At 56.1% G+C, this 26,292-nt stretch overlaps 2 protein-coding genes across 5 annotated transcripts in view; one reads left to right on the forward strand and one right to left on the reverse strand.

Moving 5' to 3' along the window:
* Nucleotides 1–8,173, forward strand: part of TTC21A (tetratricopeptide repeat domain 21A) — a 32,913-nt gene extending 24,740 nt beyond the window's left edge. For both annotated transcript variants that reach the window (XM_068981970.1, XM_068981971.1), the window contains 14 exons: nt 472–544; nt 657–767; nt 1,073–1,211; nt 1,390–1,493; nt 2,920–3,108; nt 3,978–4,088; nt 4,794–4,875; nt 5,623–5,773; nt 6,209–6,370; nt 6,500–6,692; nt 6,778–7,002; nt 7,479–7,599; nt 7,769–7,836; nt 8,045–8,173. In XM_068981970.1, coding sequence (XP_068838071.1) covers nt 472–544; nt 657–767; nt 1,073–1,211; nt 1,390–1,493; nt 2,920–3,108; nt 3,978–4,088; nt 4,794–4,875; nt 5,623–5,773; nt 6,209–6,370; nt 6,500–6,692; nt 6,778–7,002; nt 7,479–7,599; nt 7,769–7,836; nt 8,045–8,122 — 1,807 coding nt within the window. In that variant the 3' untranslated portion in view covers nt 8,123–8,173. The remainder of the gene's footprint in view (nt 1–471; nt 545–656; nt 768–1,072; nt 1,212–1,389; nt 1,494–2,919; nt 3,109–3,977; nt 4,089–4,793; nt 4,876–5,622; nt 5,774–6,208; nt 6,371–6,499; nt 6,693–6,777; nt 7,003–7,478; nt 7,600–7,768; nt 7,837–8,044) is intronic.
* A 3,114-nt stretch (nt 8,174–11,287) lies between these two features.
* CSRNP1 (cysteine and serine rich nuclear protein 1) lies at nt 11,288–24,756 on the reverse strand. 3 transcript variants are annotated; one of them, XM_068982352.1, is made up of 5 exons: nt 24,674–24,756; nt 16,979–17,226; nt 14,290–14,549; nt 13,496–13,810; nt 11,288–13,400 (listed from the first exon to the last, which is right to left on the reverse strand). In XM_068982352.1, the coding sequence occupies exons 2-5, from the start codon at nt 17,187–17,189 to the stop codon at nt 12,420–12,422; spliced, it is 1,767 nt and encodes a 588-aa protein (XP_068838453.1). In that variant the 5' UTR covers nt 17,190–17,226; nt 24,674–24,756; the 3' UTR covers nt 11,288–12,419. The 3 variants fall into 3 exon arrangements, with proteins under 3 accessions (XP_068838453.1, XP_068838452.1, XP_068838451.1); XM_068982351.1 differs by lacking the exon at nt 24,674–24,756 and adding an exon at nt 23,496–23,630; XM_068982350.1 differs by lacking the exon at nt 24,674–24,756 and adding an exon at nt 17,475–17,494.
* Between the last annotated feature and the right edge of the window lie 1,536 nt (nt 24,757–26,292).

Genomic DNA, 26,292 nt, shown 5'->3' on the forward strand with positions numbered 1-26,292 from the left:
TGCCACGAGCAGTGAGAAACCAATAAACAGTGAGATGACATGGTCTCATTGAAGGTTTAGAAAAAGTAGGCTGGGACTTCCCTGGTGGTTCAGTGGTTAAGACTCAGTGCTTCCAATGCAGGGCCCAGTGGGTTCAATCCCTGGTCAGGGAATTAAGATCCCCACATGCCATGTGAGGCTTGGCTGGGGAAAAAAAAAAAAAAAACAGGCTGCCTCATGAAGAAGGTTCTAGGCATTTGGGGTGGAGGCCAGAGGAGTGGGTGGAAGTCCTGGCCATGGTCCAGATAACAGACGAGGAGAGCCTGAACCAAGGGAGCTAGCACCACGTCCCATCTGAGCTGAGAAGCACTGGGTGGTGAATAAGTGGGTGAATGTATGGGTGTCGGACAGAATGAGGGAGAAAGAGAAGAGACGGATCCAGGAATAGGAAGGATGCACAGAGCTGAGCTAAGGTTTTGGTTACTTTTGCAGGGAGCTCTGTGAACATCTGCCTGGCTCCCATACCAGTCTGCTTCTGGGTAATGCTTTCATGAACATTCAGGAGGTGAGTGAAGGTGTCGTGACCTCACTAAGTGGCTGCACCCCGCACCCACCCTGTCCAATCTCGCTTCTCCAGTAAGGGAGAAGAGAGAGATGGCAGACACTTTCCCCACCAGCCAGAGAAGGCCCTGGAGGTCTACGACGAGGCCTACAGAAAGAACCCACATGACGCGTCCCTGATCAGCCGGATTGGGCAGGCTTATGTGAAGACCCACCAGTACACCAAGGTCAGGCCATGCTGGGGTAGGAAGGGGCAGGGAGGGCCAGCCCAGCAGGGGAGATGGAGGAGGCGAGGGGAGACCCCCCTGAACAGGGTGCCAAGGAGAGGGCTCAGCAACTCCCCACCACCCCCTAACACCTGCTGAGGCTGAGGCTCGAGCCCTGTGCCAGGCAGGAGGCCATTGCATCTGAGGCTTCTGTGTTCTGGAGGGGTACACAGGCATGGTGACTGCATGGTTGGGGGGAGGGGCACAGTGTGAGGTGCCCACGTGCAAACTCAGACCTGATGCCCCTATTTCCTGTGTGCACGAAGGCAATTAATTATTATGAGGCCGCCCAGAAGATTAGCGGACAGGACTTTGTGTGCTGCGATCTGGCCGAACTGCTCCTGAAGTTAAAGAAGTTCAACAAAGCAGAAAAAGTTTTGAAGCAGGCACTGGATCATGACTTTGGTGAGTGCACCCCAACTGTCTTCCCTAGCCTGCCTTCGAGCAGACATACTCCCTCTTCTCCTGCAGGATGGGGCAGGGGACAGGCACTGGCTGGGGCTCTGAACCCAGCCCCCATCCTCCCCCAACCCCCCAACTCCCCAGGGGCCAGGAAACACTACTTTGAGTTTCCATTTTGCAGTCAAAGACATCCCATCCATGATGAATGATGTCAAGTGCTTACTTTCGCTGGCCAAGGTTTACAAGAGTCATAAAAAAGAAGATGTGACGGAAACTTTGAACAAGGTAATTGACAAGTAGACTCAAGCTGTCTATCTGCCATTTCCTGATGGAAGCTGAAGATAGGACTGCAGGTCTGGAAGGCTCCAGGCCTGGTCCTCTAAAGAGGATCTAGGTTACACCTCTGACATCCACCTTCCATTTATGCCCCCACCCTTGCTCTTTTATTGATTGTGCACGGATGTGCTCAAAACCCGCCTGGGCTGGACTGGAGAAGGCAGGGAGGAAGACAGTGCCTTTGTCCTCAAGGATGCTTGTGCTGTTATTAATAGACAATGCCAGCAGCTCTCATGCATTGAACGCTCTGTGCTGAGTTCTGTACTAGGCTTTTTGCCTTATTTAATTCTCACAGTAGCCCTTTGAGCTAAGCACTGTGACATTCCTGTTTAACAGATAAGGCTCAAAGAGGTTAAGAAATGTACCCAAAGTCACACTGCTAGTAAGTGGTGGAGCTGAGATTTGAACCAGCTGTGGGCCGTCCCAACCCATAGTCTCCTGCTGGGAGTGCTGTGTGCTCGCCAAGTCGCTTCATTCGCGTCCGCCTCTTTGCAACCCTCTGGACCATAGCCCACCAGGCTCCTCTGTCCATGGGATTTTCTAGGCAACGATAGTGGAGTGGGTTGCATGCCCTCCTCCAGGGGATCTTCCCAACGTAGGGATTGAACCTGCATCTCTTACGTCTGCTGCGCTGGCAGGCAGGTTCTTTACCACTAGCACCACTGAGAAGCCCCTGCTAGGAGACTCCTAGCCATTTTTTTGCTTCCTCTTCACTCTTCGTACCCAAGGGTGTGGCCTGGCACTTGCCCCTGGGGCATGTCTCTGTGGTTGTAGACTATCTCTGACTGCTTGATGTGACTTATCCTCGGGGTTTCCCACTGGATTTCCATTCCTCAGTCTGGCCTTCAGGGAACCCAGGGCTGATCTGTGCCCACTACCCACTGGCCTCATTGTTTCCTCTGGCCCCAGTGCTCTCTGGCTACTCACTTAATCACTGTTATGTCGTGGCTATTTGTGGGGGCTGCCTCAAATTCCCAGCAGGACACTTCAAAACAAATGCACCCAACAAAACCCAGCCTGTGCTGAACACCTACTGTGTGCCTGCTCTGGCCTATTGGACAGCTGAGGTAGAGCAGACACAGCAAGTGCCAGATGTGATGGAAACAGGTGAATGAGCAGAGGACAGTGGAGTGTTTTGTTGTTTGAGAGCCTTTGCTCCTGCTCCTGCCCCCGCGGCAGTGCCAGTTTGCCTCCTGGGTACTCAGCCAGCAGCCTTGCCTGTCCAGAGTGACCCAGATTTGCTCAAGGGGAGCTGAGATGCCCTTGCTTAGACAGCTAGCTCTGAGATGAGAGCTTGGAGGCTTGCTGTGAATTGGCCTGAGACCTGGCACGTCAGGCTCTGGGTTGCTCACGCGGAGTTTCCTGGTTTCCCTAGGCCATGGACCTCCAGTCTCGGATCTTGAAGCGTGTTCCCCTGGAGCAACCGGAAATGATCCCCTCCCAGAAGCAACTGGCAGCCTCCATCTGCATCCAGTTTGGGGAATACTACCTGGCAGAGAAGGAGTATGCCAAGGCAGTGCAGTCTTATAAAGATGCCCTCTCCTACACGCCTATTGACAATAAGGTGGGGTCCTTGGAGTGAGATCCTTGTCCTTGCCTTGAGACACAAAGCCTTGCAGAGCTCCCTGACTATGGATGGAGGCTGGTTCCTTCTCTGTGGTTCCCTGCAAAGGGCACAGACCCCTGGTGTAGGCAGGCCTGCCTGCTGATCCCAGGGCCCTCACCCACTGCAGCCCTTGGTGGCAAGTGTAGCATTTTCAGGTCCCCCTTGCAGGTGGGGAGAGGACATTGTGGCTGCCAGGGGCTTTTCTGGGCATAAAGCCCAGGCTAAGCTTGCAGGGAGGTTTAGGGTCATGTGAGAGGCATGGCTGCAGGTAGGAAATGGTGGCTGGTGTTCACTCGAGCAGAGGAGATGAAGAGCTTAGTGACAGACCCATTCATTTATTTAACGTGTTCTCATTTAACAAATTCCCAATATGTGCAAGCCAGGTACTGGGCCAGGACTTAGAGACACATTGGGGCAAGACAAGGTCCCTGCCCCGGGCACTGGGTACAGACAAGTACATAGGCAGTTCTAACAGCATGTGATACCCACAGAGGGGTCAGGACACTTGCGAACTCAGATGAGGGGTACCTGTTCCAGAGCCTGGGGCGCAGAGGGCTTCTCAGAGGAGACGAGATCAGAGCCGAAGCCGAAGGATCAATATGAGCTCAGTGGGCCCTGCCTCTCAGCGGTTAGTTAGGAAAAGTCATGACAGTACAGTACTGGGTGGGAGAGGGGGAGAGCCAGAGACATCATCCCAGCGGGTCAGAGACGTGCTTTCATGCTTTGAAGGCAGAGCTGACAGAGCGTGGGCGTGCGAGGACGAGGCCTGGGTGCCCGAGCCTTCCCATGACGCGCGGTGGTTGCTCACCGTCTCGGGGCCTGTCCAGGTGGCGCTGGAGCTGGCGAGGCTCTACCTGCTGCAGGGACAGCTGGACCTGTGTGAGCAACACTGCGCCGGCCTCCTGCAGACTGAGAAGGACCACGAGACAGCCGCCGTGGTGAGAGGCTGCGGCCCGGGCCCCCATGGCCACGGGGTGGGAAGCTGTGGCCTGGGCCCCTATGGCCACGGGGCGGGAGGCTGCAGACCGAGCCCCCACAGCCACAGGGTTGGCTGCTTCCTAGCCCAGTGACCCGCTCCGCGGGGCTGTGGGGCAGCAGGGGATTCAGCACTGGATCCATCACCCCGGACGGGAGGGGTGGGCTGGCAGCAGGGGGCAGCAGCGTCTTCCCTCCCAGGCCACATCCGAGGGGAGAGGGTGAGGCTCATTCACTCCAGGGGAAACCACACCCACTGGTAAAGGCCAGGCGAGGACAGGTTCCTGGGGCTTCTGGAAGTATGAGGAAACAGCTCTCCCCAGTCCTACCCTCTCTGCCCTGTCACCCAGACCACCTCCAGGGCTGTCTCCAGCAGAGGTGGGCAACCCCCATTCCACGCCGCTGCCCACATCTGGCAGTTCTCAGACATGGGTGGAGGGGCTGGCCCCGCGGTGTCCACCCTCGGCTTTTCCTGCCTCCTTCCATCCTCACGCCCACCCCTCTCCCCAGGCTGTCCCACCTCCTGTGGGACCTTCTCCCAGTGCCCAGAGACGCTCCCTAGGAAGTTCTTTCCTGCCTCCCCTCCTTTCCCGTCCCCCCCTTCCCACCATAGCCTCCCCTCCGTGCCCATGCAAGCTGCTATCCTAGCATCGTGTGCATTCTGACAGGTGATGGCCGACCTGATGTTTAGAAGACAGAAATACGAAGCTGCCATCGACCTCTACCACCAAGTCCTGGAGAAAGCACCAGGTAATTAACTGGCTGCATCAAGCCTGCCCACCATGAGTGCCTCTGGCAGTTCCCACCCAGCAAGGTCTGCTCTCGCCCAGAAGGGTGGGCCCTCTCCCCTCCTTCCTGACCGGGCAGAGGAAGCCCCTTCCTCTCTGATTGTTCCCAGAGAGGCAGGAAACTGATAAAGTCCCAGTGGAACGTGCTGGCCCTTTCCCAGTCCAAGGGGCCAGTTCCTGGTCTCAGGCAGGGCAGTGCTTGGTCCTGCCTGTCTGTCCCCAAACCCCAGACACCTCCCCTTGGGAGGTCACAGTCTCCTGGAGGTGGCTAGAAATTCTCCCCTGAAAATGTAGCTCTCTTCCCACTCACTGTACCATAAAACCACCCTGCCTTGCTGAGGAAGGGGCCAGACATGAATAAGAGGCTTAGGCTAGAGCTCCAGCCAGGCCCATGTCAGTGACCCAGAGGCCCAGCAGATCACAGCTATTAGGAATGCAGGTCTTGGAGCCAGACCTTCTAGGTCTAAATCCTGGTCTTCCACTTACCTGATGTGTAACCTTTGGCAGATTACTCAAATTCTTTGTGCCTCAGTCTCCTCATCTATAAAATGGGGGCAATAAGAGTGACTACTTCATTGTGTCTCAGTGGAGCTGCTGGGGTGGCCATGTTCAGCCCAGACCAATAGTATCTCCTGGTCCTCTCTGCTTCCCCCTACCTGATTCAGCTACTGGTTATCACAGCCTGGAGGTTTCTGCTCTCTTATTTTAGACAATTTTCCCGTATTGAACAAACTAATCGATCTGCTACGAAGAAGTGGCAAACTTGAGGACGCCCCAGCCTTCTTTGAATTGGCCAAGAAGATGTCCAGCCGGGTGCCTTTGGAGCCAGGGTTCAATTACTGCAGAGGCATCTACTGCTGGTGGGTTGGGGTGGGTGTCTTGGCAGGTGTGTGTACGTGTGTTTAGTCACTCAGTCATGTCTGACTCTTTGCAACCCCATGGACTGTAGCCCACCAGAGCCTCTGTCCATGGGATTCTCCAGGCAAGAATACTGGAGTGAGTTGCCATTTCCTTCTCCGGGGATCTTCCTGACCCAGGGATTGAATCCAGGTCTCCTGCATTGCAGGCAGATTTTCTACCATCTGAACCACTAGAATGTAGGAGGCTCTCCCCAACAGACATGCTGGGCTTTTTTGCCAGGGAAGCTGAAGCTCAGCTTCCACATCGGGAAATGGGGAGACCAGAGATCCTGCCCTTGCTTTGCGCAGATTCTCGGAGTGACCCCTGAGTGTTCCTGTTCTCCCTGGGCCTCAGTGACTTTATCTGATTCTTGGGGTTACTCTTCTCCACTACAGGCACATAGGACAGCCCAACGAAGCCCTGAAGTTCCTAAACAAAGCGCGCAAGGACCGCGCTTGGGGCCAGAGCGCCACCTACCACATGGTGCAGATCTGTCTGAACCCAGACAACGAGATCGTGGGCGGAGAGGCTTTCCAGAACCTGGTGACTGAGAGCAAGTGAGGGCCCAGATGGCTGGGGATAGGGAGGGAAGGCAGGGAGAGCCCTCAGCCTCTGGATTGAGGTCTGGTGAGGGCCTCGTGGGCAGGCCAGGCCAGCACCCTCATGCTCAGCCTCAACGCCCGCAGCCTCACCAGCAGGAAGGAGTTGGAGCAACATGGCGTGCGCACCGCCGAGAAGCTGCTGCAGGAGTTCTACCCACACTCGGCCGGGGGCCATACCCAGCTGCGGCTTCTGCAGAGCCTGTGCCTGCTGGCGACCAGGGAGAAGGCCAACGTGGAGGTGGCCCTGAGCACCTTCGTTGAGATGGCGCAGGCTGAGGTGCGCTGGCTCCCGGGATGGGCGGGCGGGCGGCATGTTGAGGCGGAGGGCCGGGCGCCAAGATGCCTGCTTCCCGCCTGCACAGAAGGACAGCGTCCCCGCCCTGCTGGCCATGGCGCAGGCCTGCTCCCTGCTGAAGCAGATCCCCAAGGCACGCACGCAGCTGAAGCGCCTGGCCAAGGCCCCGTGGGCACTGGCTGAGGCCGATGACCTGGAGAGGAGCTGGCTCCTGCTGGCCGATATCTACTGCCAGGGCGGCAAGTTTGACCTGGCCTCGGAGCTGCTGCAGCGCTGCGTGAAATACAACAAGGCGAGGGGTGCATCGCCGTTGGGGCTGTTGTGGGGGTGGTGTGTGTGTGAGAGGCACTGGGGCTTTGTGGGCAGAGATGCAGGGATAGCAATGAGATGAGAAGAGGCAGGACAGGAGGGGTCCCGTGGACCACAGAGCAGGACGGGAAAGCAAGGCAAGAGGAAGCCAACAGGGTCAAGCCACCTGCAACAGGGACGCAGAATGGGGAGGAGAGATGAGAAGGTTCAGGAAATGGAAGGGTGGCATGCAAGGAGGGTTTGGTTGGGTCAGCAGGGGCCTTGGCAGGTCAGAGCAGGAGGGCTGTGAAGGCAGGGGTCATTCTGGTGTAGGAATAGCTGAGAAGAGGGCACCCAGTCCACCCTCTTGCCAGGGCAGGAGGTACTGCCGGAGTCCCTGAGTGGTTTGGGTTACTTCACCCACTGCCCAGCCCTTGCCCCAACTGGGTCCCACGCTGCTCTGACCGGCTTTCCCTGCAGTCCTGCTGTAAGGCCTACGAATACATGGGCTTCATCATGGAGAGGGAGCAGTCATACAAGGACGCAGCCACCAACTACGAGCTGGCCTGGAAGTACAGCCATTACACCAGCCCTGCCATCGGTACAGCAGTCGGGCAGGCACGCGTGCATGGAGGAGGGACCAGGGCCGGGGGACCACCCTCCCAACCCCACAGCACAGGGCCTGTGATCTGTTTGTGGTGGGGAACCAGAGGGGTTCTCGGGTTATCAGAGTGCCACCCACTGTCTTTATCCTCCCTACACCTGGACAGGCTTCAGGCTCGCTTTCAACTACTTGAAAGACAGGAGATTCGTGGAAGCCATCGATGTCTGCCGTGATGTGAGCCCCTGACAGTGGTGGGAAGGGGCGGGGGGAGCCACTGCAGTCAGCCGTGATGTGACCCCTGACAGTGGGGGACAGGGCGGGGGAAGCCCCTAAAGTCTGCCGTGATATGAGCCCCTGACAGTGGGGGGATGGGGCGAGGGGGCTTGGTGCAGTGGCAGGGAGCCCTGTCTGGTGTCTCATACCCCTTCTTTCTCTGTCCCAGGTCCTCAGGGAACACCCCAACTACCCTAAAATCAGAGAAGAAATTTTGGAAAAGGCCCAAGTGTCTCTGAGGCCCTAGCTGTGGTCAGTGGGAACCAGGGAGGGTGGAAACTCTCAACCTACAGAAGTTTCATGGAGGGGGGGTAGGGAAGTGGGTCAATGGAGAAGAGAGTCAGAAAATAACATACTCTTCCCCATTTCTGTGTGTGTGTGTGTTTGTGATTTGAATCAAGCCTAATCTGGTCTAAAGGACATCCCAAAGCTTTAGGTTTTTAAGGCGCAAGGAGCAATTTGACTCTGAAGAAGAAAGATGTCAACCAGCTTAGCTTCCCCCTGGGTTCACTGGGCGACTTCTAATGGACCCCACTTTTATCCCAGACTTTCAGGGGCCAAAAGGGAACAAAGAGGTGGTTCAAAAAATACCCTACAGCTCCTTTAATATTTTTCGGTCAGCCCATACCAGCCTCCCCTCTCCTCTGTGGTCCCCAGAGTCCTGAATTACAGAAGCAACCGCTCCTCCCTACCAAGCCACCCACTGGCAGGGTCCCACACAGGCCCTCTCTGTCCATACATTCTGCCTTCTCCTCAAGGCTTCAGCAGGCCTCTGCTGGTCCTTACCAATTTGGGAGTTTGGGACAGACCTCATCACTCTTGCTTCGGGCAGGAAAAATACATCCCAAGAAAAACTAGATCTGCGCTTCAGCTTCAGTAAAAGACAGTGGCCAACTAATTCATCTTCCAGGAACCCTTTAACACCCAAGGGGACAAAAGCAGGGGTCTCTTTGCAGATGAATAATGTTAACTGTAGCTGGCAAGAGGGTGACAGAGGTCACCTTTGCTATGCTCCCAGTACTTCTCTGCCTGTTTTTCAGGATGGCAGTAAAGGGCCAGGCTCACCGCAGGGGAAGGAGCTCTGAACTGAAGTCAGGAGGCCTAGAATCTCCCCGTGTGACCTTCCCCTCTGGGTATGTGTCCCCATCTGTGGCAGGAAATTAGACTAGATCTCTGTGTTCTCAAATCACGGTGCAAATCCGTGCCAACGATATACAGCAAACATCTGAAAGTTTCATAACTGGGCTTAAATATCATCCTTATATAATAGAGAAAAATAGCACACGAACTCATGAATTTGTAAGTACTGTTACATAGACTACTTCTCACTTTTAAGCATATTGATATAATCGATAACAAGTAGAATATTTCATGGGCTTCCCTGGTGGCTCAGTGGTAAAGAATCCACCTGCCAGTGCAGGAGACACAGGTTCAATCCCTGGGTCGGGAAGATCCCCTGGAGGAGGAAATGGCAACCTACTCCAGTATTCTTGCCTGGGAAATCCCATGGACAGAGGAGCCTGATAGGATACAGTCCTTAGGGTTGCAAAGAGTCAGACCTGACTGACGAAACAACAACAAAATATACTTAGTATGAGTAGAACACAGATACGGCATAGTTTTTAAGCTGTCCAGTGACTAAGGTTTGGGAACAGTGAACAGGTCAGGGTCCCTTCTAGAACAGCCTAAGTCATCCCTCATGACTGCGAGCCTTGTTTTTATAACATACTGATGATCACGTGCATGGCCTTTTGGTATGAGTCAATGGTCTGGAACACCTTCCCCAGGTTACCACCATCATTCCATATGGGAAGCCAGGTGCCTTTATTATGATCTGTTTTACAAGCTAGTTTCTAGGGGTGGATTATGTTGAGAGGTACCCCCCTGTGGCCCTAGCTGGGAAATGGGTGGCTTAGTCCAACCATGGGCTGTGGCCATGGGATAGGAACCTGCAGAGGCTTCCAACCAGAGTATTGGAGCTGTGGGGAGCTGCCACCCAGACCCCCAGGCTGGTCCAAGCACAGCCTCAGCACCATTGGAGAGACCCAGGTTTTGGATCATGCACACTGGAGCAATCACAAGCGCGTCGGGCTTCCAGGGTACACAAGGTAACTTAATGAACTAGGGTACTCCACCCTGAGATGCCTAAGACCTGGCTGTCCCTCCCTAAGCTGGTTCTGGGGACAGGTGGCCCCACTGCAGGCCAGACTCCAAACCATGAGTTCTCTAATGGCCACCCCACTGAAGATAGGACTGCGTGACCATGTCCACACATCCTGAGGCAAGAGATACATACCTAGAGGGTCACACAACTGGCAGAAGAGGAGGATAAAACCTACAGAAAGAGAGGCAGACACTTGAAAACAGAATCGGAAGTCACAAATATGCACCAGAGACTTGCACATTCCAGGCGCTCCTGTGAGCACCGGTTTATGCATGAACTGAAGAAGCTTGTGAGGTGAGTAACGTTACTATTTAGACAGTTCAGGAGACATCCAGGCACACAGACAGGAAGTAATTTGCATGTCACCTCACTAGTTAGTATAACAGCAGGGTTTCAAACCCTGGCACTTGGGGTCCATAGTCTTAACCTGTAAGCCATAGAGAGGAAATAAGGGGAGCCCAACACAGGCCAGAGGCAGAGGATGAGAGCAAGAAAAAGGAAACCCAAGTCAGGTCTCTTTGGTGCCCCCTCCTAGCACTTACATGTTGTTGTTCAGCCGCTAGGTCCAACTCTTTGTGGCCCCATGGACTGCAGCACGCTAGGCTCCTCTGTCCAGCTCTTGTATAAATCATCATTATTCCTAGAGCTGAGGTCAGCCTTGCTCCTCCAGCCCCCAGACTGGGGCTCCTTGGGGCAGGGTGCAGCCTGCTCATCTGGCCTTTGGCCTGGGCTTCCAGGGACAGGTCAGACAGGTCTGGCTGGTGCAGATGGGTGTTTTGCAGCTTCCGGTGCTCAAGTCCCTGGGGACCTCTGCCACTTAGTCCCACACAGGGCCTGCGCCAGCCACATCCCACTACCCACCCTCACCTAGAGTGGATGACTTCACCCTCAGGGCCTGGCCGCAGCCTGGTGTGGGCGAGTGTCTGTCCCCAAGCAGACAGCCTGGTCCCCAAAGACTGCTCTGCTGCTGCTCCCCACCACCACCCAGGGGACCCCTCAGACGGTTTCATCTGCCTGGCCAGCCTCTTCTAGCTAGCTTTCCATCTCTGAGTTGACTGGCTGGCCTGGAAAGAGGGCCTGTGTGTCCCCCATGTCTGTCCCCGATGCAGCCTCCGTGTGCATACTGCTGGGCAGGGCCTGTCTCCCTCACCATCTCCTGTGTACCTGTACTCCCAGCTCCACAAATGCAGACCACGCTGTTAAAAATAGAGCCTCTTTATTGGTACCTATAAGCTCAGGTACAAGGTGTTCCCACAAGCTCGCAGGCTGGCAAGGCCTCCTGGGCAGGAGGGCAGGCCCAGAACCTGGGCTTCTTGGCACAGACACAGAGGAAAAATGAATAAATTATAGTTCTAATACTTGGGGACAATACAGAAATTATGATGCAAAATCCAACATCAGCAAACAAAGGGCATGAAAGCCATAAGGAGCCCCCCTTGCCCTTGGCCAACTGGCCGTAGGGTGTGGGCAGGTGGACCAGGCTGGGGTGCAGTGCCCGGAAAGTCCTGAGTGGTCCAGGGCCTACTGTGGGCCCTGAGGGAGCCCCTTACCCTCTCTGGGCCTCCTGCTTCCCCCTCCTACATTTATAGCCTTGGAATAAAAGCTGCGGCCTTTGCCGGGGGAGGGGGAGAGATGGGCAGAGGACAGGAAGGAGGGGGGGATGTGTGGAGCAGAACAGGGTTTTGATCACGGTTGATCAGCCCAGCCCAGCCCAGCCCCTGCCCCTACTTGCTTAGCCATCCAGAGCAGGGCTGCTGCACGTTAGACAGAGGGCGCAAACCCATGCCTGGTCTACACCGAAGCCCCAGCAAGGGCATGGTTGCAGGACTATCAGGCAAAGGGACTTTGTGGGTGGTGGGGAGGGTCCTGTGCCCCATCCCCGACCCCAGTATTGCTTGCCAGCCACCTAGTCTCCAAATAAATTATAGGAAATAAATTATAGTCTTCACAGTCCAGAGGATCCAGTCACCCATGAGTCTAGAACTCAGAGTGGCAGAAGAAACCATAAAAGGTGGCTGATTTCAGCCTAGTGTGGCTGTCTTCGGGCTTAGGAACATCATACAAGATGGAAAAGGAGTCTGCAAAGCTCCAGGGAAGCCACATTTCTTCCCACTCCTGGCATGCGCCATGGATGTGGAAGAGAAGGTGTGGGCGTAGGGGGACCAGGCAACTGAAAGGGGAAGTACGACCCCCACCCCCACTTCAGCATAGAAAATTACAAAAATAAATAAGTCAATCCAGAGTGTTGCATGAAAATTAGTAGGAGTGCCCACATGGGAGCCAGCCAACAGGGGACCATTACATACAGACCTTGGGGAGCCCCCAAATTACAACAAAGCAGCAACAGGGTTCTTGGGGCCGGGAAAAGGCACCCTAACCCTCACACAGGCACAGGTTCCACCAGTGATGCCGGGGTGGTGTCCTCAAACAACTGGCCGTCCACAAAGGGAGCCAGGGCCTCGGCAGCGGGCTCAGTCAAGCCCATGATGGACTCCAGGAAGCAAGTGCTGGCGTCCGCAGGGGGAGAGAAGGCAGGCAAAGTGAAGTGTGGCACCTCAAGGTGGTCCAGGCTGTCAGACACCTTCCGGGAGGTGTAATGGGGCCCCAGACTATAGTCTGGCAGGGCCTGGAGCAGCTCGAAGGAGTCACAAGAGGACAAGCTGAGGTCCACTGAGCTGCTCTGGCCAGCGTCCGTGCTGGCTGGCACCAAGGGGCCAGGGAGGCTGCCCTCGCCCAAGCCTTCAAGGCCACTATTGAGGAAGCAGCTGGCATCCAGGTTGGCGTTTTCATCCAGGATGCCTGACGTGAGGCTAGAACTGGAATAGCTGTGGGTCCAGCTGGCCAGGCCAGTGAGGTCACCAGTACCAAATATGTCAGCTGGGTGGAAGCAGCTGAGATTGTCCAGGCCGCCCACACCTCCATCCTCCTCCTCCTCCTCGCGTCCACCTAGTTCAGAGTCACTGAAGCTCAGGATACGAGCCAGGCCATCATCATCCACACCAGGCTGGAAGCCAGGGCTGGGCAGGGCCAGGTGGGCAGGGTCATCCGGGGCTTCGCTGGTGCCTGAGGCTGTGGACGAATCGGTCATGTCGCTGCTGCAGCTGTTGTCTCCCAGTTCACTGCTCACAGGGGGCTTGGCTAGGGGGAACGCAGAGGCCAGGACCTGCTCGCCCAGGCTGGGAGCGCCACCCTGGGCCGGGGCCTCCAGCTCCCCGAGGCTCTCGGCCCCCTGCTCGAGCTGCAGGCGGGTGAGCGTGTGAATGAAATGGGTCTGAACTCGAGCCTGATTAAATTCCACACGGCCCTTCGGATTCTCACAGCCCTCCCTGCAGCAACCACAGGGGAACGCTGTGTGATCCATCTGTAAAGAAAACAGAGGTGCCAGTGAGGATCCGGTGGAACACGGAGAAGTCCCTGACCCAGGCTTGCCTTCCCAGCCCTGCCGAGCCCCAGTACCTGGCACTTGATGCCCGCCAGGCTGCAGCTACAGGTCTCAGGATCACAGACCCTGTCGCAGCGACAGCCGCAGTCCTCCCGGGACTGGCGCAGGGCCTGCAGCTCTCGCTTCTCCTCGCGATCGATCCTCCGCACGCCTGAGGCCCGCAGCAGAGCCCGTCGCTTCCGGGCCGGGAAGGGCTGGAGGAAGGTCATTTCCTCCAACCGGCCGCCTGCCACTGCCAGTGCCAAGTCCTCCTCCACAGAGGCGTCATCGATGGTGTCCACAGTGAGCGGCAGGCCGGCCTCTGTCTTGGGCACCCCAGTCTCCGAAAGCTGTGTCCAGGGGAATGAGGAGGGACGTGAGAGGCTGACATGACCCCACAGCTTCGGTCACTTAATAAATGCCCCCAAGTATTTATTCTGGGCTGGGCATTGTGGATGCCGTAGTGAATGGGACAGCCAAGAACACGCCCTCAGGCCATTCAGAAAGAGGTCTATTTGCCTCATTCCCCACTTCATGGACAAACCCCTTCCCCGAGACAGACAGATACACTGACGCCACCATGTCCCATCTACTCCACCTCCCCAGTAAGGTCAGGCAGATTGAGGCTCCACGCCCCCTGGCCCTGCAATAGGAGCCCTTCTATACCCATCTGCCTCCAGAAAATACGGCAGCAGACTCTCATCAAACCAGTCAGCCCCATGGGCCTCCCAATCCAGAAGTAAGATGGCAACCACCATGACCCTTATCCCCCCAAGGCTAGGAGTTTACAGCAGCCCGAGGGCAAGGGCCACGGAGAGAGTCTCCCCACCTTCCATCTCAGCGCCTCCAGCTTCTCCTCCTTCAAGCGTAGGCGCAGCTTCTCTTGCCGTGCCCGGGCTTGCTCCTGGGTAAACTCGGCCAGGGAGAAGCGGCGGCAGGCACTGTGGCGGGAGGCCATACCCAGGGTGCAGCCGCCACGGCTGGGCACGCTGGTGAAGCCCTGGCACCGCGGGAAGTAGAAGACGGTGATGCCATCGAAGGCCACTCGGCCTCGGCGCTTCCGGGGAGCCCGCTTCAGAATGGACAGGGCTGGAAGACAGGCAGGGGAGGGGCAGGCGTTAGTTCTCCGTGAAGCAGGGCCTAACCCCCAGGAAGTGATGCTGAACTACCTCTGCTCACAACCCTCGCACCCCACCCAGAAGAGAAATGGATCTGAGTTTAGGAGCCAGCCTGGCTGACGCTGGTGCTGGTAAGAGTCCAGCGTCACCCTGTGTCGACACTGGCTCGTTATTTACTAGTCCAAATGAGAGCATGTGTCAAGATTAAACGTCTTTCCCATCTTTAGAAGCCATTTACAGGTCCCCTTTTTTGGGGGAGTGTGGGGGTTGCTGTGCTGCAAGGCATGCAGGATCTTAGCCCCAGACCAGGGATCGAACGTGTGCCCCTGCAGTGGAAGCTCAGAGTTTTTACCACTGGACCACCACGGAAGTCCCTCTATAGTTCTTAAAGTATTGATTTGTAGGAGCTTTGTATATATATTAGACATTAATCACCAGTCTAACCTATCTGTACAAATATTTTAGTTCTTTATTTTTACTTGTGGGGTTTTACAAAATAATTTCTAAAGTTTATGAAATCAAAAGTATATTGACCTTTTCCCTTATCACTTCTGCATTTTGCAACAAGCTCAGAAAGGTCTGCTGCTGCTGCTGCTAAATCGCTTCAGTTGTGTCCGACTCTGTGCGACCCCACAGATGGCAGCCCACCAGGCTCCCCCATCCCTGGGGATTCTCCAGGCAAGAACACTGGAGTGGGTTGCCATTTCCTTCTCCAACGCATGAAAGTGAAAAGTGAAAGTGAAGTCGCTTAGTCGTGTCCGACTCTTCATGACCCCATGAACTGTAGCCCACCAGGCTCCTCCCCCCATGGGATTTTCCAGGCAAGAGTACTGGAGTGGGGTGCCATTGCCTTCTCCGCAGAAAGGTCTACTACCCTTTATAAGTTATTAAGTATGTCAATTAGTAAGCTATGTATTGGCATATTCAATACATATATTTGTATACTACTGATTTTATTAGTTTGAACCATAAGAAGTTACCATAAAATAATTAAACCTTGGCGATGCTGTATATTTTGACTTAATATATTAATTTTGTACCAAGCTACCTGAGGGAATTCCCTAATAGGTTTTCTATATACCTGTTCTTGAATTTATCATGTAGTCGACCACCTGCAAATCATGGCAATTTTGCCTGTTCTAATCAAGTGCATTTAATTATCTTTTTTCTTTGCTAACTGAATTGGCTAGCACTTCCTGAATGATGTTAACAAACAGTGGTGACAGACAGTGCCCCCAGCTGGCTCCTGACTTAGTGGGACTGTTTCCAGTGTTTCCTCAGCAATCCTAATACCAGGTTTTGGGTTGAAACATGTATTTTTTATCATTTAGGGTAGAATTTACTTATTCTTATCACACTAAGGGTCTTATCTAGAAGAAATATTGTTGCTGTAGTTGTTGTTCAGTCACTAAGCCGTGTCCAGCTCTCTGCAACTCCATGGACTGCAATATGCCAAGCTCCCCTGTCCTCTTACCTCCCGGAGTTTGCTCAAATTCATGTCCACTGACTCAGTGATGCTATCTAACCATCTCATCCTCTGCTATCCTCTTCTCCTTTTGCCAGAAGGAATATTACATGTTATCAAACAGCAGCTCTCATATTTTTCCTCCTCTGACATAGTCATTTGGTAAATTTATATGAATAGATTTTACAGTATTAAACCATCCTTGTATTTCTACAGTAAACCCACAGTACTTTAGTTAATGTACTATTAGACTGTATCTGCTAAAAATTGTACTTTTTCATGTATAATGCACAGCTCTGCATATAGTCCATAAATAGACATATCTATGGCATTAAGACATCATGGTGGGATCATCAGAGAAAAAATGCCTGCATGTGCTCCCTGGTGTTGAGGGGGTGCAATAATGAAAAATGAGGTGGAGAAACACTCTAGGGCCTCTTTGTCAGTTTGAAATCAGAATCATGAAAACTTAAAACTAACTGGGGGAAAAAACCTTCTCACTGCATTCAAGCAAAGCCAAACAGCATTTTGCCAGGTGAGGGACCGGCCCGACAGGCCCCGCAGCACAGAAGCATGGGGTGTGGGACTTGGGCAGGGCAGCTGGTAGAGGACAGGGAGCCAGTTGGGAGAAACGAAACTGGAAATGAGGGGCAGAGCTGGGCGGGAAGGCCCCGGGGCCACCAAGGAGCCCTGCCCTGAACGTGATGACTCCAAGCTGGAGAGTCCCAAGGTCAAAGGTGAATGTCGCTGGAGCCGGCATTCCCGAGTGACCTCTGTAGGACAGGAAGTGGACGAGCTGGGGAGCCAAGCAGGGAAGCTGAAGCCGGGGGGACACAACCTCCAGAGGCCGGGACGACTTCATCAGGGCCCCCCCCCATTTCATCTTGAGGAAGGAGAGAGGGGTGCGATGGGGTTCCCAGGGCAGAGAGACTCACGAGTGAAGCTTCGGGGGCCACAGATGTCACGGTCAGGCAAGGACAGCTGATCCCAAGGGTTCTCCTCATCCAAGTCCCAGGCCGGGGAGACCGAGGAGCTGGGGGAGCAGGAGGGGGAGCGGTGGCCCGAGGAGGACAAGGAGGAGGACGAGCAGAGCGAGGACGAGTCCTCATCCAGCTGGTCAAACTTCCGCTTTAGCAGCCCGGTCATGGTGTCGAGGGTGCTCTGGGGCCCTGGCACAGCCGGCCTGGAATGAGAACGGGAGAGCTCTAGGTGGCAGGCCTGAGGGCAGGAGGTGGGCAACCCAGGCCCAGTCATTGCCTCTCCCACCACCCCCCCAAGGATGCCCAGGACTCCAGGGGCTGCCTTGCACTGGATGGAGGTTTGAACCCTCACCCTGGCACTTGCAGACTTGCACCACCACCGTTTTCCCACTACTTACTGTAACCCACCTACACACACGCACACACCAGACCAACAGATGGGCCGACAGACCTCAGCCTGGCCTCGCTCATTCCCCTGCAGGAATCCCGGGGGCTGACTCACTGGCTGGGTGATTCACACGGCTGCATCTGTGTGCCTTTGTGTGTGTGAGGCCGGGTGCATGCTGACAGCCTGCATGGCCCTCGTAGTGGCTGCTTCCTCCTCCTCCCTCCTAGCACACCCACAGACACGCCGCCCTGCACACACTGGTGACAGGCCCTTGCTCAGGGCCAGGCTGACCAGGGCACTCCGGGGAACAGGCTGGCTTGGACACCACCCCGGATTTCCAACACACAACTTTCCCATGATGGAGCTGCTCAGACTTTCCCTTAGAAACCCCCGCCCACAGGAGAAGTCCCCTGCCTCCAGGCCTGACTGTGGGACCAGAGCCACCTGGGCTTCGTGGCTCTTTAATATCTCCTGTTTGATCTTCAAAATTCACCTTCATCTGGCCTTCCGCTCCAATTTCTAACCCTGTTTGAATTAACTTTCAAGGGAAAGTATGCTCTCCCCTTAAAAAACAAAAACCCTCTTGGAGTGCAACTGACCAGCCACGCTGAGGTTCCATGTTCCTCCTGTCTGCAGTCAGGTGACCTGGAGCACCCCAGGACACACCGTTTGCTGTGTCTCCCCTTTAAGGGTCTCAGCCCTCCTCAGTAGAACAACCAGAGGTTCTCACAGCCTGGCTGGCCTCACCCAAGGGAAGGGGACTTGGGGTTCCTCCTCCTAACAGCCTCTTCCACTGTTCGAGAATCCCCAAAGGACTCGGTCCTTAGGGCTGAGCCCAGCTACCCAGAGCACTCAGGGCTGGGCCCCAGGAGGCCACCAGGAGGAAGGGGAAACGGCGCGGAGGGCCCCGTGCTGGGAGCCCCTCCCCCACTGCAGCACAGGAAGCGAGAGTGAACAGGAAAAGCCAACCAGAAGGCTGGCAATCTCCCCTGCTCAGGTGTCCTTTCGAAACACCCCTTGGCCTAGCCTCCCACGAAGTCCCTGGATCCCAGACTTAGGCGGTGTGCTGTCAAACCAACTTACTGGGTAAAATTCATCCCAGGGACAGCCTCTCCTCACAGGCACCAGAGCAGCAAGAGAAGCTCCACGACTTGCCAACCCTCCAACAATGCTGAGCCCAGGGGAAGAGGACGCACAGGTGTTTCCGGGGGTTTCTCAGCAGATAGTTTCTCAGGCCTGGCACCCCCCCACCTCTCCCAGGGTCAAACCACAAACAAAAACAACCCAGCTCTCAGCTGACCTGAAGACTCTCCCAGGAGATGGGGGAACTCATGGCCCAGAGGTAGATGTATGCACACACGTGTGCACACACACACACACACTAGTGCACGTGCAGAGCCCAGAGGCACCCAGACACAGAAACACACGACAAACCACACCCAAGGATCTTGTCCTTATCACAACCCCACTGGGAGATCCCGTCTCTTCCCCAACTCCAGATGCTGCCTAAAGGGTGCTGAATGTCTTCCCAGTCACACACCTAAGCCAAAGACTCCCTCAAGCCAAATGCTCACTTGGTCTCTGCCTGGCCACCCCTTAGAAACGTAAAATTCTGCAGGCCCCATATCGAACCCCTTGTCTCTATTCCCCACCTCCCCACGCCATCTGTTCCTCTTCCTGTGTTCCCTATCTTAGTAACAGCACTGCCACCCACCCAGTTACTCAAGCCAGAAACCTGCAGTCATCCTCAACTCCTTCCTGCCGTCCTCCATCCACATCCAGTCGCCCAGTCCTGCAAGTACACATTAGCTCACTCGGTCCACACAAGGCCAGGCACCGACACAGCAGGCATCACAGAGGCTGCCTGGAAGTGTGAAGAGAACCTCGGCTCCAGAACCATACTGCTCACATCTGAACCCTGGCGTGGCTTAGTTGGCTGGGTGATGTTGGGCAAGTTCCTTAACTTCTCTGGGTTTTCAATTTGTCTTACAACCGAATAGGGTTGGGATGTTTACGTGAATCAATCCATGTCAGGTTCTTAGAACAGTGGTAAATGCTTGCTGAATGTGTCATTCTACACCGGGGGAAACGAGCTCCTGGATACACACGACACAGATGGTTCTCACTGATAGCATGGTGAGTGACAGAAGCCAGACACACGATTACATGTGAATGAAGCTGAAGAAAGGGCAAACCCAATCGGTGATGACAAAAGTCAGAATCATGATTACCCAGGGGGTGGAAAAGGGCATCAGCTGGAGACAGTCATGAGGGAATTTTCCCAGGGCCGGGAGGGGGTAGTAGTGTCTGGAAATGTTCTGTGTTGTCTGGGTGGTGGTTCCACAGGTGTCTAAAACATCTCACTGCACACATAAGATTCATCTACTTTGTGCATCTTACACACGTCGCCTTCAGTTCTGAAAGTCTGTCGCCCTTACGTCTCTGTCCCACTGATACTGTGGGCATCTCCTGCCCTCTCCTTGCAGCCACTCTTTACCCTGCAGCTAGAATGATCTTATTACACCATCTCCCTGCAGAGAATCATTCCCGAAGGGGCACCCCTTTAGGATCAAGTCCACAATTCCAAGAGGCTGAAGTATGCCTAGCCCCCAGACTCATCATGCAAGACTCTTCCCACCCCCTTCACTTTATACTCCAGCTGAACTTGCAGTTGCCCCAACAGGCATGACCTTCTCACTCCTGGCCTTTGCCCAAGTTGGAACCCAGCCTCACTCCCCTTAAGAAGTCATCTCCCAGAGGGCCTCCCTGACACCCTTCCTCCTCCCCACTACATGCCTCTCTGGGCCTCCGTGAGCCATGGGATTCCCCCATCACAGCCCTTACGGCTCCTTCCCGTGACCGCCCCACTGCTCATCTCCCTTGCGCCGGGCTGAAGGCCTCTCTGCTGGTCCGCACTGTGCCTGTGCCTGTGCCGGGAGTAGTCTGGCACAGAGAAGGCTCCTGAGGACCATCGGAGGTAGGCAGGCTGGCGCTGCAGTACACACAGAGGGACGATCTAGGCACATGGGGTTTCTGGGGGCCACTGGTCAGTGTGCCCTTCTCCTGCTCGGGTCACAGCTAGTTGGGGCAGGGATGAGGGCGGACATGCCCATCCCCCAGCCTGTGCCTGAGGGTTTAGCAAGAATAGCACCCAGGAGGGGGTAGCTCTGAGGGCAGGAAAAGGAAGCTCTGGCGAGTGCCAACACAGGCATCTCAGGAGGTTCCCCAATAGTAAACAAGCAGGAGTGTTAGGGAAGCCCGTTCAAGCCAGACACCCTGGCTCTGGCTCAGGGATGTCTACAGAATGGGAGCTTAAGGGGAGAGGGTTGTAAACTCCAGGGACGCAGACGGGGACACAGGGGAGCCATGGCCACGACGCACCTCCTAGAGAGGAGCACCTAGCGAAATCTGCAGACCTGGCAATGGGGACTCACGTCCTCCCTGACCCGGCGTGGCGGCGAGGAGGAGCCCCTGGATCTTGTGCTTGGCAGCCCCACCTGGGAATCCAAAGGCTGAGAGAGGCAGAGGCAGATGAGACCAAAAGACTCAGCCAGAGACAAGGAGAGGCCAAGTCAGAAAAGGAATGAAAGATAGTGGAAGAGTCCAAGAAAAGTGTCAGACAGTGAGTCAGAGGGTGGGGGAGGGGCCCTCCACAGCTACCCAGGAATCAAGATCCCTACCGACCGTGGCACTGTTCCCAGGGTGAGCACAGCCCCCTCCAAGGGTCCTGGAGGAAGGAAAAGCAATTCCCAGGAGCTGGCCCAGACAGAAATACCACACCCCCGAGGAGCCCCGGAGACAGGCCCTGAATCAAAGAGAACCAGGCTTCTTCCGGGATCTGCCTGGGCCCTGAGAATCAGGCCCTCCCTGCTGTCACCACTCACAGGAGCTGACAGTCCAGGACGAGGAGGGGGGGTGCCTCCCTCCCTCCTCGCCACAATTATCTACATACTCAGGCCACACTGTGTGAACTGAGGGAAGGCCACCTCACCCTGGATACCAAGCAAACAAAGGCTGTTTAAGGAGCGGGAATCCCCAGGCCTCTGAAAAGTCACACCAACTCCTCTTCGACCTCAGCAGTCCCAATGCCCCAGTCCCATGTCAGAGCTGGTATTGGAAAAGGGGCACCTTCAGCTGCCTCCACCCTCTGTCAGGAATCTGAAGAATGTGTCTTTTAACCTCAGAGCCCAAGGCCTTGGCCAGGCCAGGCCAGCTCTCCCCAATACCTGGGGTCATATGACCCCAGGCCCCCAGAAACTACTTCTTGGGAGAAGAGGAGGACACCTTTGAGCACCTCACACCCCCATGGGTATTGGCTAGAACAGCCATGGCAGCCTAGAGGGGGCAAGCAGAAGGCCCTGGTACATCCCCACCCCTCCCAACCCATCCCCCAGGGGGAGAGGACAGTTCCTCAGCCTTGGCCTCCAGGGCCTGGCACTGGGGAGGCGGCGCCAAACGTTTGCTGGCTACATGAGGCAACTGCTCCTGCAGAAGGGAAATTGCACCTGACAGAGACTGCTTCCTCCACCTAAGTAAGGCCCCCTTCACTGCCATTCACTCATTCATTCATTCATTCATTCTTTCTTTCAACAAATATTTATTGAGTGCCTATGACATGCCAAGCACTGTGTCACGCACGGGGAATACAGGGAGCAAGACACAGACAATAGTGCCCCCCTGGAAGCTTTGAGTTTACTAGGGAATAGAATAATGAGTTATGAACCCTGTTGAGTGCTGGAATGGAGGGCAGGAAGGGGTACAGCTGGGAGTGAAGACAGGAAAGGGTGGGATGGAGTAAAAGTTCCAGAGAGAGAGGGGGGCACAGGAACCCTGAGGGACTTGAGGAGCAAGAGGCAGAGAGATGGAGGGGACAGGGCTGCCTGGGAGGGGACTTTGGGAGCCAGGGCTGACAGAGCAGGCTTTAGCCTAAGGGCACAGGAAGCCACTGAAGGGTTGAAGTAGGGAGTGACAGTAGCAGATTTGCATTTTAAAAAGATGGCTCAGCACGAGACTGGAGGGGGTGGGACAGGAGGGGGTGTGACGGGTTGGCCGGAGCTGCCAGAGGTGGGTGAGAGTAGACAAGCCAAAGGCTTAGGAGAAAGGGGAAGGGACCCTGGTGACTTCTGGAGGTGGGGACCAGAAAAGGCAGTGATGTTGAGGATTTGGGAATAAGGGATGAGCTCTGCTCGAGAGGGCTGTGAGACATCTGAGTGGAGGTGTCGGGTGGGCAGTGGAGCCAGGGAAGGACCCTCTTGTGTCAGGAGTGTGGGCTGTGTGTGTGACGCGCTGGGGAGCCGGAGTGACTAAGTGTGTGACGGCTGCCACACTTAGTGGTGTGGGCATCTCAACAGTGTCCTGCCAGTGGAAGGGCCCCCGGGGAGGGGAAACTGAGGACCAGGAGGAAGTAGGTGCTGGGGAGGGAGACTTGCGTGGGAGAAGCCTACGTGTGCCCGAGGGTGCCCGCGGCTAGCTGCGCCCATGACTCACAGCGGTGGCCTCTGCGTGTGACGGTGACTGACAAACAGGTGAGCGTACGACACAATCCCTTCTCCTCCCCCTCCCCCCCTGCCGGGGTCCGTGACTCACGGAGCCTCATTCCTCGATCATCCCTCCAACTCCCTCCCTGACGAGCGACGGCACTCGCCGCAGCCCTGGCACCCGCCCCCGGGGGTTGCCCGAGGAGGAAGGCGACAAATGTCACCTGCTCCGGCCACGCGAGGAACTTCTGAAAAGTTCTCAGGCAACTGGGTCAAAAGGGAACTCACCCGCGGACGCGCGCCCGCCGCCACCCCGCCACCCGCGCGCAACCCCGGCTCTGCCGCCACCCGCCCGGCGTTCGGAGCGCCGGGACCGCCTGGGGTCCCGGCGACGGGGCGGGGGGAGGGCAGCAGAGAACCTGCGATTGTCGTCTCCCGGGCTCCGGACTCCGGCCGCGGCGCGCCGTCCGGGACCGGGCTGTCCCCGCCCCGGTGCCCTCTCAAAGTGGCGAGGGGGAAATGTCAGGGGCTGGAGGGCAGCGCCCTCCATGCGGGACGCCCCCTCCCCAAAGTCCAGTCCCACCGGCCCGGAGCCCCTGGTGCTGACCTGAGGTACGGACGCTGGGCAAGGGCAACGCCGCGACCCAAGTCCTGGTCGGGAACGCCCCCTGCGCCGCGACCCCGCGCTCGCTCGCTCTCTCGCTAGCTCCCTCGGTGGGCAGCACTCGGCCCAGCTGCCCCCCACTCTGCGCGTCCGGCAGCGGCGGCGGCGGCGGGAGACTGGCTGAGCCCGGCCCCGCCCGCCGCTCCGCCCTCCTCGTCAGTGGAAAACTCCGGGACTCACGGCGCTGACGCACGCCGGGCCTCCCGCCCGCCGCCCCGCCCCGCCCCGCCCCCAGGGGCCCCGCCCCGCCCCCAGGGGCCCCGCCCCTCCCCGCCCCAGAGGCCCCGCCCCTCCCCGCTCCAGCCCGAGCCGGCGCGGCGGTCGCCGGCCGCCCTGCGGACTCTGACCCTGGGCCGGCGCCGCGGACGCTCTCGGCCCCCAGCCCCCTCCGCTGCCCTCCTCCGGGCCTTCTCCCGCAAAGGTTCCAAGAGTCGCCGACGCTCCCCGCCGGCGGAGCAGGATCGGGAAGGTCCATACCTTTCCCTGCGGCCCCTGTTTACAGATCGGTAGACTGAGGCCCAGAACGGCGCGCAGCGTCTGTCAGGCCACCGGGCGGTGGCACAGCCCTGGGCCCCTTACACGCCCTGACCCCAACCTCGCCCGAGGCAGTTGACTGTAATCCCGTCAAAAGTTCCTTCCTCACCCTCCTTCCTACCACCTCCCCCTACCCCCGCTCCCCGCAGATCCGCCTGGAAAGTATAACCTGGAGAAGAACCAGAGGTGGGTGAGGTGGGTGAGTAGAGATAATGGGGTGGGGGAGAAGGTCATCCTTGGTCCTGACCTTCACCTCTGCTCAGGAGCCAGAGACTCTGCAGAAGCCCTGAGCTAGGGGTTTCTGGAACCAGCCTACACTATCCCCACCGCTACCAGATCCCTTTCTTGAAAAAAAAAAAAGAAAAGAAAAAATTCTAGTTTCTTCTGAGCCAGACCCTGGCCACTTAAAATGGCCCACTGCCTGTTCTGCTCCCGCCAAGGCCTTTCCTGACTTGGGGCCAACTCTCACAGTATTACTGCACCGGGGAAAGCTTGTGCGTGCCCGGGCAGCAAGTTCTGGGCCAGAAGGACACCCGCTGTGGTCAGGCCCTACCCACCACGCCTGCCCTGAGCGTCTCCCCTCGCACCTTTGCTGCAGGTGTTGCTCTCGCCTGGAACGCCTTCCGGCCCTCTTGCTGCTTACCAGAATCCCATCTTTAAGGTCTCTCAGCTCGCACTGCCTCCTCCAGGGAGCCTTCTGTGGGAGCCTGACCCTCCCCCTCCCAGTCTGGCTCCCGCTGCATTCTGGGTTCTTCTCTGACTGTCCTAGATGAATGTTGTCTGGGACTAGCCCAGCCCTCAGGATTCCTTTCTACCTAACTGCAGGTGGGGGGTGGGGGTGACCTGTGCCGACTGCATGGCATCTGAGGTAGAGGTGGTGGCAGGGCCCCTGTAGCCACAGATGTGAATGTAGAGGGGGTCAGGAGGGGTCTGCCCACCCTTTACCTTGCCAAGAAAGAATGGAGTTTGGGGGAAGCTGCGGCCCCTGTTCTTCCTGGATGCCTTGAATGTGCCTACCTGGGGGGCTTGCAGGGGGAAATGTCTGGATGGCTGGAGCCCACCCTCCAGTGACGTCCCAGTGCCTTCTGGATGAAGTCTTAACTCCGCGGGGCCTACAAAGCTGGAATAAGCAGGCCTTTGCCCCACCTTTGCAGCCTCACCTCTTTCTCTTCAAACTCCCATCCCCCACTCCCTTCCCTGCGCCTCCATTTTCATGTCTTTAATGTGTGTCTTTTTATTTGTGACATCCGTACAACCACACAGTAGTTTAATTTACACACGCGGTGTTCTGTTCTATACCTTCTTAAGTTTGTCCTGCCCTTACCTCTGCACTCCCAACCCACACCCTTGATAACCGCACTCCAGCCCTGATTGCCAGCAGTCAGTTCTTGGGGTGTGTCCTGATTTAAACTTCCAAAGATGCTAATCTCCAGTCTGGTTTGACCCACTTATCATTTATCTCTATGGCTTCTTTATGCATTTCCATGTGAGTTGTCTGTGAGCACTGGGAGGGCAGGGACCATACCTGACTATCCGTTCTGCTTGTGCTGCTTAAGAACAAAAAAGGTATTGAATAAAGTGTCCATGGGGTAAATGTCTGTCAAGAGCTGGGGCTCAAGGAGAGGTCAAGGCTGGAAGTGGGGATGGAAGACACCCGGTAAGTTGAAGCTCTGGGTGTGGCTGAGACAGCCCTGGAAGGAGTTGAAAAGCTACAGAGCTGAGTGTCCTTTGCTGGAGGTGACTCAGCCCTTAGGGCTTCTAGGCAGGTGGCCACCCACCCACTCCCACCCCCCTCAAATATTTAGCTGCACTGTCTCCTCTGTCTGCTAGGTTGTAGACCTTGCTGGTCCCAAGGAATTGTTTCTTCCAGGAGTTCTCCTTTCCTGTGTGTGTCTATCTGTCTCTCTCTCTCAAGTCTTCCAGTTTGTGAAGTGGGGGATTAGACCTGAGAATGCCATCACCTTCAACATTCCTTGAGTTAGTTTCTAGAAGACGCTGCCTGCTGATCAGGGAACTGGGCAAGGTTGAGCCCTAGGGTTAATGAGGGTCTCTGGCTGTCTCAGTTTGCATCTGCTGGACTGTGTATGAGGGAAACCAGACAGAACAGAGACCAGGGCAGGGAGTTGGCAAGGGCTGGAGTCAGGGCTTAGAGCAGGGAGCCCAGTGGTTGATAGGATTTGGGAGGCAGGAAGAGAAGGAAAAAATA

This window comes from Capricornis sumatraensis, chromosome 10 (genome assembly GCF_032405125.1).
Source record: "Capricornis sumatraensis isolate serow.1 chromosome 10, serow.2, whole genome shotgun sequence".
NCBI lineage: Eukaryota > Metazoa > Chordata > Mammalia > Artiodactyla > Bovidae > Capricornis > Capricornis sumatraensis.

Coding starts and splice junctions, on each gene's coding strand:
- CSRNP1 (XM_068982350.1), bottom strand. CDS start 17,494: ATGAGCGAGGCCAGGCTGAG. Junction 17,227..17,474: donor ATGAGCGAGGCCAGGCTGAG/GTCTGTCGGCCC, acceptor TTCTCATTCCAG/GCCGGCTGTGCCAGGGCCCC. Junction 13,811..14,289: donor TGGAGGCGCTGAGATGGAAG/GTGGGGAGACTC, acceptor CCCTGGACACAG/CTTTCGGAGACTGGGGTGCC.